The 17,906-nt window shown below is 44.6% G+C and overlaps 1 protein-coding gene across 1 annotated transcript in view; it reads right to left on the minus strand.

The window, feature by feature from the left end:
* CACNA1E (calcium voltage-gated channel subunit alpha1 E) overlaps window positions 1-17,906 on the minus strand; it is a 611,438-nt gene that overhangs the window by 62,642 nt on the left and 530,890 nt on the right. Inside the window, 1 exon segment of the mRNA XM_044301096.1 lies at window positions 1,974-2,099. Coding sequence (XP_044157031.1) covers window positions 1,974-2,099 — 126 coding nt within the window.

Here is a 17,906-nt window from a genome sequence, read left to right on the forward strand (position 1 = left end):
AATGAACCTCATATGTGTCCTGTATCCGGAGATAAGTCCAGCGGAAAGGAGCCCAGCACTGCCCCGCGTCCTCCGAATCTCCTCCTTGCTGGCTGACGTCACAGAGCTGGAGCGCCGAAATCTCACGATGCGATCTCTTGCATATGGATCAAAATGTTTTTTTAACACAATAAAAGCACAGAGAGCTATGGGGACTGGGTATTGCAGATGTGCTAGCGGCCATCTAGCAGCCCATGTCCCCAGCTCTATGGCCAAAATCCTGGTGACAGGTTCCCTTTAATGGTGACTATCTCAGGTGGGGCAACAAGTTCACGGTTACAATAAGAGTCTGAGTGCAAAGCAGATCTGACCCAATCCACTTAGACCCTTGGCTATTTCTTTAGCCCTATCTAGAACTTAAGGTGGGACACCCTTTTGACTAGTTCTAATCACCGCCACTTGCTTGCTGTCTAGCAGGCAGGAGTATTGCTGGCACCTTTTGCAGCTTCAGCATTCTTCCAGCACACACTTTATGTGCTGCCTCCATGCTACTCACTGCAACGTTTTACATCATACACTTAAGTGCAGGGAGATATAATAGCATATAAAAAGCATAGTAATGCAAAGCTGTCATGTCCTCAACTGCAACAGTTCAACAAAGGTAATATTACGACTGAAATAGGACCAACTAACCCAGGGCAACATGCATAACTGAGAAGGATACATGGTTGTCTTGCAAGATTGTTCTTAAAGGGTTTCTGTCACCTGAAAAATGGGTATTAAGCTGGCTGACATTAGCGATGTGCTAATGTCAGCTGAACATAACTATATTAGTGCCATCTCACTGCCTGCCGCCGCTATTGAGAAAAACAAATGTTTATAATATGCTAATTAGCCTCTAGGAGCAGGGGGGCGTTGTCCCTGCTCCTAGAGGCTCAGTTCTCCCACCTCTGGCCACGCCCTGCTACACTAGATTGACAGGGGCAGGCATCGTTGGTCTCCTACTTTCGGCCCTGTCTGCAGTGTAAATCCTGCGCCGTTCAGTATTAGGCGCAGTGAGGAAGCTGGCAGCTGGCGAGCGCCCTTCACTCACTGCGCCTGCACTGAATACTGAACGGCGCGAGATTTACACTGCAGACAGGGCCGGAGGTAGGAGACCAACGATGTCTGCCCCTGTCAATCTAGTGTAGCAGGGCGTGGCCAGAGGTGGGAGAGCTGAGCCTCTAGGAGCAGGGGCAACTCCCCCTGCTCCTAGAAGCTTATTGGCATATTATAAAAGTTTGGTTTTCTCAATAAAGGCTTTAGGCAGTGAGATGGCACTAATATAGTTATGTTCAGCTGACATTAGCACATCTCTAATGTCAGCCAGCTTAATACCATTTTTTTAGGTTACAGAAACCCTTAAATAAAATCTTTTACAAGATTCAAGATTTCTGAGATCTAGAAAGTAACTTCAAAAAAACTTCTCATAAATACAGGGTTTTTGTCAGATTCACAAAGGAACTAATATTTTACATGCTCATTTTATAGCTTTTGCTGTCAATAGTGTATGTTCAGTTTCTTTACCAATCTTCAAAAAGGCAGTGTCATACTGTTGGTTATAAGTGGTCAATGATGTCTAGACCTCCACAGTCCATTTACTGGAAGGCTATTTATTTTGGATGTATTTTGAGTGGAACTGCTGAACACATGTTATGCGCTGAGGAACTGTAAGGAAAAGCAACCGGAAGGTGCTGAGTATCAGCAAGGTGGGTGAATACCTTCTATGGAGATTATGCTCATGGCATTGAAGAACTTGAAGGCCAAGATAGGAAGACATTCTGGAGAAACTGTATGAATATGCTGTGCAAATTGACATGAACCGTATATAATAGTATATAATAATAGTCATATGACTGAATCTTGTATGATGATGCTGAGGGTTAGATAATATCAGTACTAATCTCATAATGTATCACACATGTAAAAATGTAAAAAATAATATTAATTATTACCTTGAAAGACTGCACAAAAGTCCATAATAAAATCCGGATTGTGTAACCCTGCCGAAGAAGCTTAATAAGTCGCGCAGCTCGGAAAAGCTTCAGGAAACTCATATTGAAGCTGCTTGTGTTCACCAACTACATGGGTCAAAAACAAATATGTTAATCTTATGCACAAGAAGATCTGCTTATTAAAAACAGTGTACAGTAGATGTGTCCAATATTAAAGGGGTATTACCATCTTGGAAATTTATGGAATATCTTGTGGATTTGCCATAAATGTCCAAGGTGGGATTACCCCCTTTAAAGGCAATCTGTCACAATTGTGGAGTATTATCTGCAGTATTAAATAAGTAGTAGTGCTGATAAGGAGTCCAAAATTACTGTTTTCTATTTACTTACTGTCTCCCATTCCTCCGTTGTCAACATTTAAAGGAAATGTGTCACCAAAAATGCTATCTGTCAGTTAAAACCGGATAGCGACACATATCCTTTTTTCTAATCTCTTTATTGCAGATTTATTTATTCTATTTCCTGAACATGATTAGGAGGCGGCCATGTTGCCTGAGCTGTTTTAGCAGCATTTAGAAAGGATTAAGAAAATTGCTTTACGGCAGCCTCATGGTCCATAGACACGATGGTCAGGAGGGGACCTCAGTGACTTCTATGGGAGAGCCTTCTAGGCCTGCTCTGTGACCTGTGCAGAAGTACAAGGAATTGTACAAGGAATGAATAGATACGCTTTGGCAATCACTTATAGCGAATGCTGGACCCGGTCTTATCTGTACACAGAGGTGATATCATTACAGGCAGGATTAGAATGACAGATAAGCAGGTAACTGCAGTAAAGTTATCTGATTATGAGTAGAGTTGAGCGAACACCTGGATGTTCGGGTTCGAGAAGTTCGGCCGAACATCCCGGAAATGTTCGGGTTCGGGATCCGAACCCGATCCGAACTTCGTCCCGAACCCGAACCCCATTGAAGTCAATGGGGACCCGAACTTTTCGGCACTAAAAAGGCTGTAAAACAGCCCAGGAAAGAGCTAGAGGGCTGCAAAAGGCAGCAACATGTAGGTAAATCCCCTGCAAACAAATGTGGATAGGGAAATGAATTAAAATAAAAATTAAATAAATAAAAATTAACCAAAATCAATTGGAGAGAGGTTCCATAGCAGAGAATCTGGCTTCCCGTCACCCACCACTGGAACAGTCCATTCTCAGATATTTAGGCCCCGGCACCCAGGCAGAGGAGAGAGGTCCCGTAACAGAGAATCTGTCTTCATGTCAGCAGAGAATTAGTCTGCATGTCATAGCAGAGAATGAGGCTTCACGTCAGCCACCACTGCAACAGTCCATTGGCATATATTTAGGCCCAGCACCCAGGCAGAGGAGGGAGGTCCCGTAACAGAGAATCTGTCTTCATGTCAGCAGAGAATTAGTCTGCATGTCATAGCAGAGAATGAGGCTTCACGTCAGCCACCACTGCAACAGTCCATTGGCATATATTTAGGCCCAGCACACACACAGGCAGAGGAGAGAGGTCCCGTAACAGAGAATCTGGCTTCATGTCAGCAGAGAATCAGTCTGCATGTCATAGCAGAGAATGAGGCTTCACGTCAGCCACCACTGCAACAGTCCATTGGCATATATTTAGGCCCAGCACCCAGGCAGAGGAGGGAGGTCCCGTAACAGAGAATCTGTCTTCATGTCAGCAGAGAATTAGTCTGCATGTCATAGCAGAGAATGAGGCTTCACGTCAGCCACCACTGCAACAGTCCATTGGCATATATTTAGGCCCAGCACCCAGGCAGAGGAGAGAGGTCCCGTAACAGACAATCTGGCTTCATGTCAGCAGAGAATCAGTCTGCATGTCATAGCAGAGAATGAGGCTTCACGTCAGCCACCACTGCAACAGTCCATTGGCATATATTTAGGCCCAGCACACACACAGGCAGAGGAGAGAGGTCCCGTAACAGACAATCTGGCTTCATGTCAGCAGAGAATCAGTCTGCATGTCATAGCAGAGAATGAGGCTTCACGTCACCCACCACTGCAACAGTCCATTGGCATATATTTAGGCCTAGCACACAGGCAGAGCAGAGAGGTCCCGTAACAGACAATCTGGCTTCATGACAGCAGAGAATCAGTCTGCATGTCATAGCAGAGAATGAGGCTTCACGTCACCCACCACTGCAACAGTCCATTGGCATATATTTAGGCCTAGCACACAGGCAGAGCAGAGAGGTCCCGTAACAGACGATCTGGCTTCATGTCAGCAGAGAATCAGTCTGCATGTCATAGCAGAGAATGAGGCTTCACGTCACCCACCACTGCAACAGTCCATTGGCATATATTTAGGCCCAGCACCCAGGCAGAGGAGGGAGGTCCCGTAACAGAGAATCTGTCTTCATGTCAGCAGAGAATTAGTCTGCATGTCATAGCAGAGAATGAGGCTTCACGTCAGCCACCACTGCAACAGTCCATTGGCATATATTTAGGCCCAGCACCCAGGCAGAGGAGGGAGGTCCCGTAACAGACAATCTGGCTTCATGTCAGCAGAGAATCAGTCTGCATGTCATAGCAGAGAATCAGGCTTCACGTCAGCCACCACTGCAACAGTCCATTGTCATAAATTTAGGCCCAGCACCCAGGCAGAGGAGAGAGGTCCCGTAACAGACAATCTGGCTTCATGTCAGCAGAGAATTAGTCTGCATGTCATAGCAGAGAATGAGGCTTCACGTCAGCCACCACTGCAACAGTCCATTGGCATATATTTAGGCCTAGCACACAGGCAGAGGAGAGAGGTCCCGTAACAGACAATCTGGCTTCATGTCAGCAGAGAATCAGTCTGCATGTCATAGCAGAGAATCAGGCTTCACGTCACCCACCACTGCAACAGTCCATTGGCATATATTTAGGCCTAGCACACAGGCAGAGCAGAGAGGTCCCGTAACAGACGATCTGGCTTCATGTCAGCAGAGAATCAGTCTGCATGTCATAGCAGAGAATCAGGCTTCACGTCAGCCACCACTGCAACAGTCCATTGTCATAAATTTAGGCCCAGCACCCAGGCAGAGGAGAGAGGTCCCGTAACAGACAATCTGGCTTCATGTCAGCAGAGAATTAGTCTGCATGTCATAGCAGAGAATCAGGCTTCATGTCAGCCACCACTGCAACAGTCCATTGGCATATATTTAGGCCTAGCACACAGGCAGAGGAGAGGTTCATTCAACTTTGGGTAGCCTCGCAATATAATGGTAAAATGAAAATAAAAATAGGATTGAATGAGGAAGTGCCCTGGAGTCCAATAATATATGGTTATGGGGAGGTAGTTAATGTCTAATCTGGACAAGGGACGGACAGGTCCTGTGGGATCCATGCCTGGTTCATTTTTATGAACGTCAGCTTGTCCACATTGGCTGTAGACAGGCGGCTGCGTTTGTCTGTAATGACGCCCCCTGCCGTGCTGAATACACGTTCAGACAAAACGCTGGCTGCCGGGCAGGCCAGCACCTCCAAGGCATAAAAGGCTAGCTCTGGCCACGTGGACAATTTAGAGACCCAGAAGTTGAATGGGGCCGAACCATCAGTCAGTACGTGGAGGGGTGTGCACACGTACTGTTCCACCATGTTAGTGAAATGTTGCCTCCTGCTAACACGTTGCGTATCAGGTGGTGGTGCAGTTAGCTGTGGCGTGTTGACAAAAGTTTTCCACATCTCTGCCATGCTAACCCTGCCCTCAGAGGAGCTGGCCGTGACACAGCTGCCTTGGCGACCTCTTGCTCCTCCTCTGCCTTGGCCTTGGGCTTCCACTTGTTCCCCTGTGACATTTGGGAATGCTCTCAGTAGCGCGTCTACCAACGTGCGCTTGTACTCGCGCATCTTCCTATCACGCTCCAGTGCAGGAAGTAAGGTGGGCACATTGTCTTTGTAGCGTGGATCCAGCAGGGTGGCAACCCAGTAGTCCGCACAGGTTAAAATGTGGGCAACTCTGCTGTCGTTGCGCAGGCACTGCAGCATGTAGTCGCTCATGTGTGCCAGGCTGCCCAGGGGTAAGGACAAGCTGTCCTCTGTGGGAGGCGTATCGTCATCGTCCTGCCTTTCCCCCCAGCCACGCACCAGTGATGGACCCGAGCTGCGTTGGGTGCCACCCCGCTGTGACCATGCTTCATCCTCATCCTCCTCCACCTCCTCCTCATCCTCGTCCTCCTCGTCCTCCAGTAGTGGGCCCTGGCTGGCCACATTTGTACCTGGCCTCTGCTGTTGCCAAAAACCTCCCTCTGAGTCACTTCGAAGAGACTGGCCTGAAAGTGCTAAAAATGACCCCTCTTCCTCCTCCTCCTCCTGGGCCACCTCCTCTTCCATCATCGCCCTAAGTGTTTTCTCAAGGAGACATAGAAGTGGTATTGTAACGCTGATAACGGTGTCATCGCCACTGGCCATGTTGGTGGAGTACTCGAAACAGCGCAACAGGGCACACAGGTCTCGCATGGAGGCCCAGTCATTGGTGGTGAAGTGGTGCTGTTCTGTAGTGCGACTGACCCGTGCGTGCTGCAGCTGAAACTCCACTATGGCCTGCTGCTGCTCGCACAGTCTGTCCAGCATGTGCAAGGTGGAGTTCCACCTGGTGGGCACGTCGCATATGAGGCGGTGAGCGGGAAGGCCGAAGTTACGCTGTAGCGCAGACAGGCGAGCAGCAGCAGGATGTGAACGCCGGAAGTGCGAACAGACGGCCCGCACTTTATGCAGCAGCTCTGACATGTCGGGGTAGTTGTGAATGAACTTCTGCACCACCAAATTCAGCACATGCGCCAAGCAAGGGATGTGCGTCAAATTGGCTAGTCCCAGAGCTGCAACGAGATTTCGCCCATTATCACACACCACCAGGCCGGGCTTGAGGCTCACCGGCAGCAACCACTCGTCGGTCTGTTGTTCAATACCCCGCCACAACTCCTGTGCGGTGTGGGGCCTGTCCCCCAAACATATGAGTTTCAGAATGGCCTGCTGACGTTTACCCCGGGCTGTGCTGAAGTTGGTGGTGAAGGTGTGTGGCTGACTGGATGAGCAGGTGGAAGAAGAGGAGGAGGAAGCCGAGAAGGAGGAGGTGGCAACAGGAGGCAAAGAATGTTGCCCTGCGATCCTTGGCGGCGGAAGGACGTGCGCCAAACAGCTCTCCGCCTGGGGCCCAGCTGCCACTACATTTACCCAGTGTGCAGTTAGGGAGATATAGCGTCCCTGGCTGTGCTTACTGGTCCACGTATCTGTGGTTAGGTGGACCTTGCTACAGATGGCGTTGCGCAGTGCACACTTGATTTTATGGGATACTTGGTTGTGCAGGGAAGGCACGGCTCTCTTGGAGAAGTAGTGCCGGCTGGGAACAACATACTGTGGGACAGCAAGCGACATGAGCTGTTTGAAGCTGTCTGTGTCCACCAGCCTAAATAACAGCATTTCATAGGCCAGTAGTTTAGAAATGCTGGCATTCAGGGCCAGGGATCGAGGGTGGCTAGGTGGGAATTTACGCTTTCTATCAAATGTTTGTGAGATGGAGAGCTGAACGCTGGCGTGTGACATGGTTGAGACGCTTGGTGACGGAGGTGGTGGTGGTGGTGGTGTTGGTGGTACATCCCCTGTTTGCTGGGCGGCAGGTGCCAACGTTCCTCCAGAGGCGGAGGAAGAGGCCGAGGCGGCAGCAGCAGAATAGGCCGAGGCGGCAGCAGCAGAAGAGGTAGCAGGGGGAGCCTGAGTGACTTCCTTGGTTTTAAGGTGTTTACTCCACTGCAGTTCATGCTTTGCATGCAGGTGCCTGGTCATGCAGGTTGTGCTCAGGTTCAGAACGTTAATGCCTCGCTTCAGGCTCTGATGGCACAGCGTGCAAACCACTCGGGTCTTGTCGTCAGCACATTGTTTGAAGAAGTGCCATGCCAGGGAACTCCTTGAAGCTGCCTTTGGGGTGCTCGGTCCCAGATGGCGGCGGTCAGTAGCAGGCGGAGTCTCTTGGCGGCGGGTGTTCTGCTTTTGCCCACTGCTCCCTCTTTTGCTACGCTGTTGGCTCGGTCTCACCACTGCCTCTTCCTCCGAACTGTGAAAGTCAGTGGCACGACCTTCATTCCATGTGGGGTCTAGGACCTCATCGTCCCCTGCATCGTCTTCCACCCAGTCTTGATCCCTGACCTCCTGTTCAGTCTGCACACTGCAGAAAGACGCAGCAGTTGGCACCTGTGTTTCGTCATCATCAGAGACATGCTGAGGTGGTATTCCCATGTCCTCATCATCAGGAAACATAAGTGGTTGTGCGTCAGTGCATTCTATGTCTTTCACCGCTGGGGAAGGGCTAGGTGGATGCCCTTGGGAAACCCTGCCAGCGGAGTCTTCAAACAGCATAAGAGACTGCTGCATAACTTGAGGCTGAGACAGTTTCCCTGGTATGCATGGGGGTGATGTGACAGACTGATGGGGTTAGTTTTCAGGCGCCATCTGTGCGCTTTCTGCAGAAGACTGGGTGGGAGATAATGTGAACGTGCTGGATCCACTGTCGGCCACCCAATTGACTAATGCCTGTACCTGCTCAGGCCTTACCATCCTTAGAACGGCATTGGGCCCCACCATATATCGCTGTAAATTCTGGCGGCTACTGGGACCTGAGGTAGTTGGTACACTAGGACGTGTGGATGTGGCAGAACGGCCACGTCCTCTCCCAGCACCAGAGGGTCCACTAACACCACCACGACCATGTCCACGTCCGCGTCCCTTACTAGATGTTTTTCTCATTGTTATGGTTCACCACAACAACAAATATATTATTTGGCCCAATGTATTGTATTCAAATTCAGCGGGATATAAATTTGAGGCCTAGTATTTAGGCGCTGGGTGACCGGTATGGATTTAGTGACAGAATTAGACTTGGAAATGCACAGAAGCGTGTGTGTGAAGTTATTCTGAATGACCCTATGTGCACCTTCAATATGATCTACCCTTTTAGGGATAGATTTCAAATAGCTCTGATATAGCAGAAACGACTAAATTATGAAATTGCTAAATTGGGAATTGTATTTCAACCCAGAACAAAAAATGTGCTTTGACGGACACTAAATAACTTTCCCAGCCACAACAGGACAGCGGTAACGAGAGATTTAGCGGGATATAAATTTGAGGCCTAGTATTTAGGCGCTGGGTGACAGGTATGGGTTTAGTGACAGAATTAGATTTGGAAATGCACAGTAGCGGGTGTGTGAAGTTATTCTGAATGACCCTATGTGCACCTTGAATATTATATACCCTTTTAGGGATAGATTTCAAATAGCTCTGATATAGCAGAAACCACTAAATTATGAAATTGCTAAATTGGGAATTGTATTTCAACCCAGAACAAGAAATGTGCTTGAACGGACACTAAATAACTCACCCAGCTACAGCACTAGGGACAGATTTAGCGGGATATAAATTTGAGGCCTAGTATTTAGGCGCTGGGTGACAGGTATGGGTTTAGTGCCAGAATTAGACTTGGAAATACACAGTAGCGGGTGTGTGTGAAGTTATTCTGAATGACCCAATGTGCACCTTGAATATTATATACCCTTTTAGGGATAGATTTCAAATAGCTCTGATATAGCAGAAACCACTAAATTATGAAATTGCTAAATTGGGAATTGTATTTCAACCCAGAACAAGAAATGTGCTTGAACGGACACTAAATAACTCGCCCAGCTACAGCACTAAGGACAGATTTAGCGGGATATAAATTTGAGGCCTAGTATTTAGGCGCTGGGTGACAGGTATGGGTTTAGTGCCAGAATTAGACTTGGAAATACACAGTAGCGGGTGTGTGTGAAGTTATTCTGAATGACCCAATGTGCACCTTGAATATTATATACCCTTTTAGGGATAGATTTCAAATAGCTCTGATATAGCAGAAACCACTAAATTATGAAATTGCTAAATTGGGAATTGTATTTCAACCCAGAACAAGAAATGTGCTTGAACGGACACTAAATAACTCGCCCAGCTACAGCACTAGGGACAGATTTAGCGGGATATAAATTTGAGGCCTAGTATTTAGGCGCTGGGTGACAGGTATGGGTTTAGTGCCAGAATTAGACTTGGAAATACACAGTAGCGGGTGTGTGTGAAGTTATTCTGAATGACCCAATGTGCACCTTGAATATTATATACCCTTTTAGGGATAGATTTCAAATAGCTCTGATATAGCAGAAACCACTAAATTATGAAATTGCTAAATTGGGAATTGTATTTCAACCCAGAACAAGAAATGTGCTTGAACGGACACTAAATAACTCGCCCAGCTACAGCACTAAGGACAGATTTAGCGGGATATAAATTTGAGGCCTAGTATTTAGGCGCTGGGTGACAGGTATGGGTTTAGTGCCAGAATTAGACTTGGAAATACACAGTAGCGGGTGTGTGTGAAGTTATTCTGAATGACCCAATGTGCACCTTGAATATTATATACCCTTTTAGGGATAGATTTCAAATAGCTCTGATATAGCAGAAACCACTAAATTATGAAATTGCTAAATTGGGAATTGTATTTCAACCCAGAACAAGAAATGTGCTTGAACGGACACTAAATAACTCGCCCAGCTACAGCACTAAGGACAGATTTAGCGGGATATAAATTTGAGGCCTAGTATTTAGGCGCTGGGTGACAGGTATGGGTTTAGTGCCAGAATTAGACTTGGAAATACACAGTAGCGGGTGTGTGTGAAGTTATTCTGAATGACCCAATGTGCACCTTGAATATTATATACCCTTTTAGGGATAGATTTCAAATAGCTCTGATATAGCAGAAACCACTAAATTATGAAATTGCTAAATTGGGAATTGTATTTCAACCCAGAACAAGAAATGTGCTTGAACGGACACTAAATAACTCGCCCAGCTACAGCACTAAGGACAGATTTAGCGGGATATAAATTTGAGGCCTAGTATTTAGGCGCTGGGTGACAGGTATGGGTTTAGTGCCAGAATTAGACTTGGAAATACACAGTAGCGGGTGTGTGTGAAGTTATTCTGAATGACCCAATGTGCACCTTGAATATTATATACCCTTTTAGGGATAGATTTCAAATAGCTCTGATATAGCAGAAACCACTAAATTATGAAATTGCTAAATTGGGAATTGTATTTCAACCCAGAACAAGAAATGTGCTTGAACGGACACTAAATAACTCGCCCAGCTACAGCACTAAGGACAGATTTAGCGGGATATAAATTTGAGGCCTAGTATTTAGGCGCTGGGTGACAGGTATGGGTTTAGTGCCAGAATTAGACTTGGAAATACACAGTAGCGGGTGTGTGTGAAGTTATTCTGAATGACCCAATGTGCACCTTGAATATTATATACCCTTTTAGGGATAGATTTCAAATAGCTCTGATATAGCAGAAACCACTAAATTATGAAATTGCTAAATTGGGAATTGTATTTCAACCCAGAACAAGAAATGTGCTTGAACGGACACTAAATAACTCGCCCAGCTACAGCACTAAGGACAGATTTAGCGGGATATAAATTTGAGGCCTAGTATTTAGGCGCTGGGTGACAGGTATGGGTTTAGTGCCAGAATTAGACTTGGAAATACACAGTAGCGGGTGTGTGTGAAGTTATTCTGAATGACCCAATGTGCACCTTGAATATTATATACCCTTTTAGGGATAGATTTCAAATAGCTCTGATATAGCAGAAACCACTAAATTATGAAATTGCTAAATTGGGAATTGTATTTCAACCCAGAACAAGAAATGTGCTTGAACGGACACTAAATAACTCGCCCAGCTACAGCACTAGGGACAGATTTAGCGGGATATAAATTTGAGGCCTAGTATTTAGGCGCTGGGTGACAGGTATGGGTTTAGTGCCAGAATTAGACTTGGAAATACACAGTAGCGGGTGTGTGTGAAGTTATTCTGAATGACCCAATGTGCACCTTGAATATTATATACCCTTTTAGGGATAGATTTCAAATAGCTCTGATATAGCAGAAACCACTAAATTATGAAATTGCTAAATTGGGAATTGTATTTCAACCCAGAACAAGAAATGTGCTTGAACGGACACTAAATAACTCGCCCAGCTACAGCACTAAGGACAGATTTAGCGGGATATAAATTTGAGGCCTAGTATTTAGGCGCTGGGTGACAGGTATGGGTTTAGTGCCAGAATTAGACTTGGAAATACACAGTAGCGGGTGTGTGTGAAGTTATTCTGAATGACCCAATGTGCACCTTGAATATTATATACCCTTTTAGGGATAGATTTCAAATAGCTCTGATATAGCAGAAACCACTAAATTATGAAATTGCTAAATTGGGAATTGTATTTCAACCCAGAACAAGAAATGTGCTTGAACGGACACTAAATAACTCGCCCAGCTACAGCACTAAGGACAGATTTAGCGGGATATAAATTTGAGGCCTAGTATTTAGGCGCTGGGTGACAGGTATGGGTTTAGTGCCAGAATTAGACTTGGAAATACACAGTAGCGGGTGTGTGTGAAGTTATTCTGAATGACCCAATGTGCACCTTGAATATTATATACCCTTTTAGGGATAGATTTCAAATAGCTCTGATATAGCAGAAACCACTAAATTATGAAATTGCTAAATTGGGAATTGTATTTCAACCCAGAACAAGAAATGTGCTTGAACGGACACTAAATAACTCGCCCAGCTACAGCACTAAGGACAGATTTAGCGGGATATAAATTTGAGGCCTAGTATTTAGGCGCTGGGTGACAGGTATGGGTTTAGTGCCAGAATTAGACTTGGAAATACACAGTAGCGGGTGTGTGTGAAGTTATTCTGAATGACCCAATGTGCACCTTGAATATTATATACCCTTTTAGGGATAGATTTCAAATAGCTCTGATATAGCAGAAACCACTAAATTATGAAATTGCTAAATTGGGAATTGTATTTCAACCCAGAACAAGAAATGTGCTTGAACGGACACTAAATAACTCGCCCAGCTACAGCACTAGGGACAGATTTAGCTGGATATAAATTTGAGGCCTAGTATTTAGGCGCTGGGTGACAGGTATGGGTTTAGTGCCAGAATTAGACTTGGAAATACACAGTAGCGGGTGTGTGTGAAGTTATTCTGAATGACCCAATGTGCACCTTGAATATTATATACCCTTTTAGGGATAGATTTCAAATAGCTCTGATATAGCAGAAACCACTAAATTATGAAATTGCTAAATTGGGAATTGTATTTCAACCCAGAACAAGAAATGTGCTTGAACGGACACTAAATAACTCGCCCAGCTACAGCACTAGGGACAGATTTAGCTGGATATAAATTTGAGGCCTAGTATTTAGGCGCTGGGTGACAGGTATGGGTTTAGTGCCAGAATTAGACTTGGAAATACACAGTAGCGGGTGTGTGTGAAGTTATTCTGAATGACCCAATGTGCACCTTGAATATTATATACCCTTTTAGGGATAGATTTCAAATAGCTCTGATATAGCAGAAACCACTAAATTATGAAATTGCTAAATTGGGAATTGTATTTCAACCCAGAACAAGAAATGTGCTTGAACGGACACTAAATAACTCGCCCAGCTACAGCACTAAGGACAGATTTAGCGGGATATAAATTTGAGGCCTAGTATTTAGGCGCTGGGTGACCGGTATGGATTTAGTGACAGAATTAGACTGGGATATGGCCAAAAAATAAACAGACTATTGCTGGTTAAATGCACTTGGTGTGACAGCTTCACCCTGATGTAGGCTTTAGCCAAAAAACAACCACACCATTGAGGGTTAAATGCACTTGGTGACAGGCGCAGCTTGCCCCTGATTTAGTATATGGCCAAAAAATGAACAGACTATTGCTGGTTAAATGCACTTGGTGTGACAGCTTCACCCTGATGTAGGCTTTAGCCAAAAAACAACCACACCATTGAGGGTTAAATGCACTTGGTGACAGGCGCAGCTTGCCCCTGATTTTGTATATGGCCAAAAAATGAACAGACTATTGCTGGTTAAATGCACTTGGTGTGACAGCTTCACCCTGATGTAGGCTTTAGCCAAAAAACAACCACACCATTGAGGGTTAAATGCACTTGGTCGCAGCTTGTGCTGGCGCACCACAAGACACAAAATGGCCGCCGATCACCCCAGAAAAATGTGACTGACAAACGGTCTGGGCAGCCTAAAAACAGTGAGCAATTGAGGATCAGCAGCTCAATGATCCACAGCTGCAGATCGATCAGTTAATCAAGTCCTTTGGAGGAGTTAATCTGCCTAATCTCGCCCTACTGTCGCAGCCGCAACCTCTCCCTACGCTAATCAGAGCAGAGTGACGGGCGGCGCTATGTGACTCCAGCTTAAATAGAGGCTGGGTCACATGGTGCTCTGGCCAATCACAGCCATGCCAATAGTAGGCATGGCTGTGATGGCCTCTTGGGGCAAGTAGTATGACGCTTGTTGATTGGCTGCTTTGCAGCCTTTCAAAAAGCGCCAAGAAAGCGTCACAAAAGCGCGAAGAAAGCGACGAACACTGAACCCGAACCCGGACTTTTACGAAAATGTCCGGGTTCGGGTCTGTGTCACGGACACCCCAAAATTCGGTACGAACCCGAACTATACAGTTCGAGTTCGCTCATCCCTAATTATGAGGCATAGTGGCCAGTACGAAAACTGCAGGATTTTATGGGTTTTGCTTGAATATAGATATTGACATGGAAAATGTTAAATTATATTTTGATGTTATGAGATTAAACATAAAAATGTGATGTAAACAATAGGTCATTGTCTGATGACACATTCCCTTTAAAGCTACACTGAAATATTTTGTCGGGACTGCTGTGAATGTGCACAGGAGTCCTCTCCATTATGTTAGAACAGCACAACAGTCCTGACAGTGTCTTTTAGTGTAGTTTTGTGTGCTGACAATGGGGGAACAGGGAGCAGTAAAGAAATAAAAAAAAAATTGATGTGGACTCCTTATTGTCACTCCTGTGACAGGTGTTAGAAGGTCTGAAAGACTGGCTGCACATGAGTGATCTGACAGCCTCTTTTGGTTTCACTTTGTCTGTGTGTTGCTGGTATGTCCACACCTCCTGTTCAGGTGTGGCTCATGTGACCTTTACCTCTCCCTATTTAGTCTGACTTTACCCATCACTCCTTGCTCTGGATAGCTTCATTTGGTTTTCGAAGAGCTGGAGTGCGGTTCTTGTTGAAGTCCTGTTCATCCATCATCCTCAGAAGTTAAGTGTTCCGCTTGTGGTCTTATGGTGTTCTCCCCTACTACATCCGTGACACTTATATGCACTACCACTCCTGTATTACTGCAGATAATAGTCCAGAATGGTGGTAACAGGTTGATACAGTATCCAGCATTCTCTAATAACATCAGGCTGTGGAGTAATGATGCATCTCTATATGAACCTGGGTTCCCACATTGTGTTTTTGTTGCAGAAATTTGGTTGGAAACAGGTGAAAAATTAAAATTACAATTACAGAAAAACATTAAACATACTGACCAAAACATGGATTTGTAGTGCTTTGATATGCATGATGTCTAAATAATAAGACGTATCCATAATGAAAACCTCAAGCAGAGTTGATATTTTAATTTTTGATTGAAATGCTGTTTTACCAACTAAGTGACGCCGAGCATGCACTTGAAGGTATTTATAAGAGCGGCTATTAATTATAACACTGGTTATTAATCAGCTCCTAGGGATGGCAAATTAAAATTACACCATTAAGATCCAACATCTGCATGACTCTGATGTACCTTTTCCACAAGAACGCTCTATAAGAGGATTAATTATCAGCACTTAATGAAAAAAAAGAAGTGACATTTAAATTCATCAGTAGAAGGAGTCAGATATACAGGACATTGTAATTTTTAGAAACCATATAACATAAAGAGATAGGTGACCTGCATATCACAAGATAGACTTGCATTCAACTTCCATTGAGGAACGTAATACAAACAAGAGTAAGGGAAAACATCACAGAGTTGTCAATATCAGCCTGTGAGAGTCCACATCTCATTTTCCAAGGGCAAATTGGTAGCCATGAACTACTATTCAACTTGGCTCTTGTACTCATTTTCATCAGTTTCCTCCATTATGTGAACAAGTCTAAGGAAAAGAATGTCTCTACTGAAGGTTGTACATTGCACACAGCCATAATACGGCTAATTGTTGAAATTCAAAGGGGTATTTCCATCAGCGTGGCCGCCGCTCTATTCAGTTCTATGGAGCTTACGGAAATACCCAAGCACGCCGCTCAGCTATTTTCTGCTATCCCATAGAAATAAATCTATAGCAGCCATACATGGGCACTTTGCGGGCTCTGTTCTAAGTATCTGACACCTATCAGACATTGGGGGCATATCCTAGCGATATGGCCCAAATGTCCAAGATAGGAAAACTCCTTTTAGGGACAAGAGTACACCTCCTTTTGCCTCTGATCTCAGATGGGGGCATACAGTCACTAGCCAGTCACCCAACATTGCAGATTAATGTTCACCTTAATATAATATATTATTAAAGTGTAATATAAAGTGTCATTCTTTTTTTTCTTTTTTCTTTTTTATATACTTTAATTATTGAAATAATACATTTCATACAGTCAGTGTTGAGCAAGTCTGCAAAGTTATGTATACAGAAGACAGAGGAGCGTTGCTAAGGCTTTCCTCTAATAGAAATGTATGATTTCAGTAATTGAAGTATATTACAAAAATGGTCAGTATTACTGCCCCTATACAGTAAAAAAAAAAAAAAGACAGTTACACATTAAGGTAAGTATTCCTATGCAATGAATAGTGAATTTGAAATGAAGTATTATTGCAATATACATGCAATGAAAATACTGTAAGTGTTCTATGTTCATTACATTTTCCTCTCTGGTAGCTCCCCTTGCTGTTTATTCTTCTGGTTCACCTTTTCCTGGATTCAGCTGTGGACAAACATGCTCAGTGGCTTCCCTGACCCCTTCCACTCCCCTCAGAACTGGCATAGGTGGAGTGGTCCAGACACCTTTCATTCAGTCATCCCTACTTCTAAATTCATAGAAATGTATATCTATACCTCTCTCTATGAAGAGAGAAAATCTGCAGCAAAGTGCTCAATTTTCTCACTTCATGTATACAGGGATCCGGAGACAGGATCCAACACTGTGTGCACAAGATATCCTGGATAATTATCAGATACCCAGTTACTGGGAGTCAGATCTACCCAATTAAGGGTTTGGAGTTCTGCTTTTCTTCAATACTTTTTATATCTCTCTTTAGACAGTAGAAAGGAAAATTGTGGGGCCATTACATAACATTTGAGGGACTATATTGTATGCAGGGGAGAAAGGGGGTGTGGAGAACTAATTTCAATGCTTACTGTGAAGTTAAGCAAGTTGAAGATGAAATGATCTCCAAAAAGCATAAAATTGAAGAGGACCTTTCACCTCTCCTGACATGCCTGTTTTAATAGCTTCGTGCATTCTCCATGTAATAACAATTCTGGAAGATCTATTCTTATGGCTCTATGTTGTTTCATTCCTTTATTATTTCTAATAGAAGTTATGAATGAATTGCTAGCAGTCTGCAGCAAGGGTATAGAGGGGTGGTAACCAGTTGAGGGTGTGTACCTGCACAGACTCACTCTATCCAATCGGTGCTGCCATTTTAAGACTGTGCAGGTACACACCTCCTACTGGTTACCACCCCTCTGTACCCTTACTGCAGCCTGCTAGCAAATTCATTCATAACTTCTAGTTTAAATAATACGGGAATGATACAACATTGAGTCATAAGAATAGATTCTCCATAATTGTTATTACATGGGGAATGCATGAAGCTATTAAAACAGGCATGTCAGGAGTGGTGAAATGTCCTCTTCAACTTTATGCTATTTGGAGATCATTTTATCTTCAACTTGCTTAACTTCACAGTAAGCATTGAAATTTGTTCTCC

The sequence above is a fragment of the Bufo gargarizans genome, chromosome 7, assembly GCF_014858855.1.
Source record: "Bufo gargarizans isolate SCDJY-AF-19 chromosome 7, ASM1485885v1, whole genome shotgun sequence".
Taxonomy (NCBI): Eukaryota; Metazoa; Chordata; class Amphibia; order Anura; family Bufonidae; genus Bufo; species Bufo gargarizans.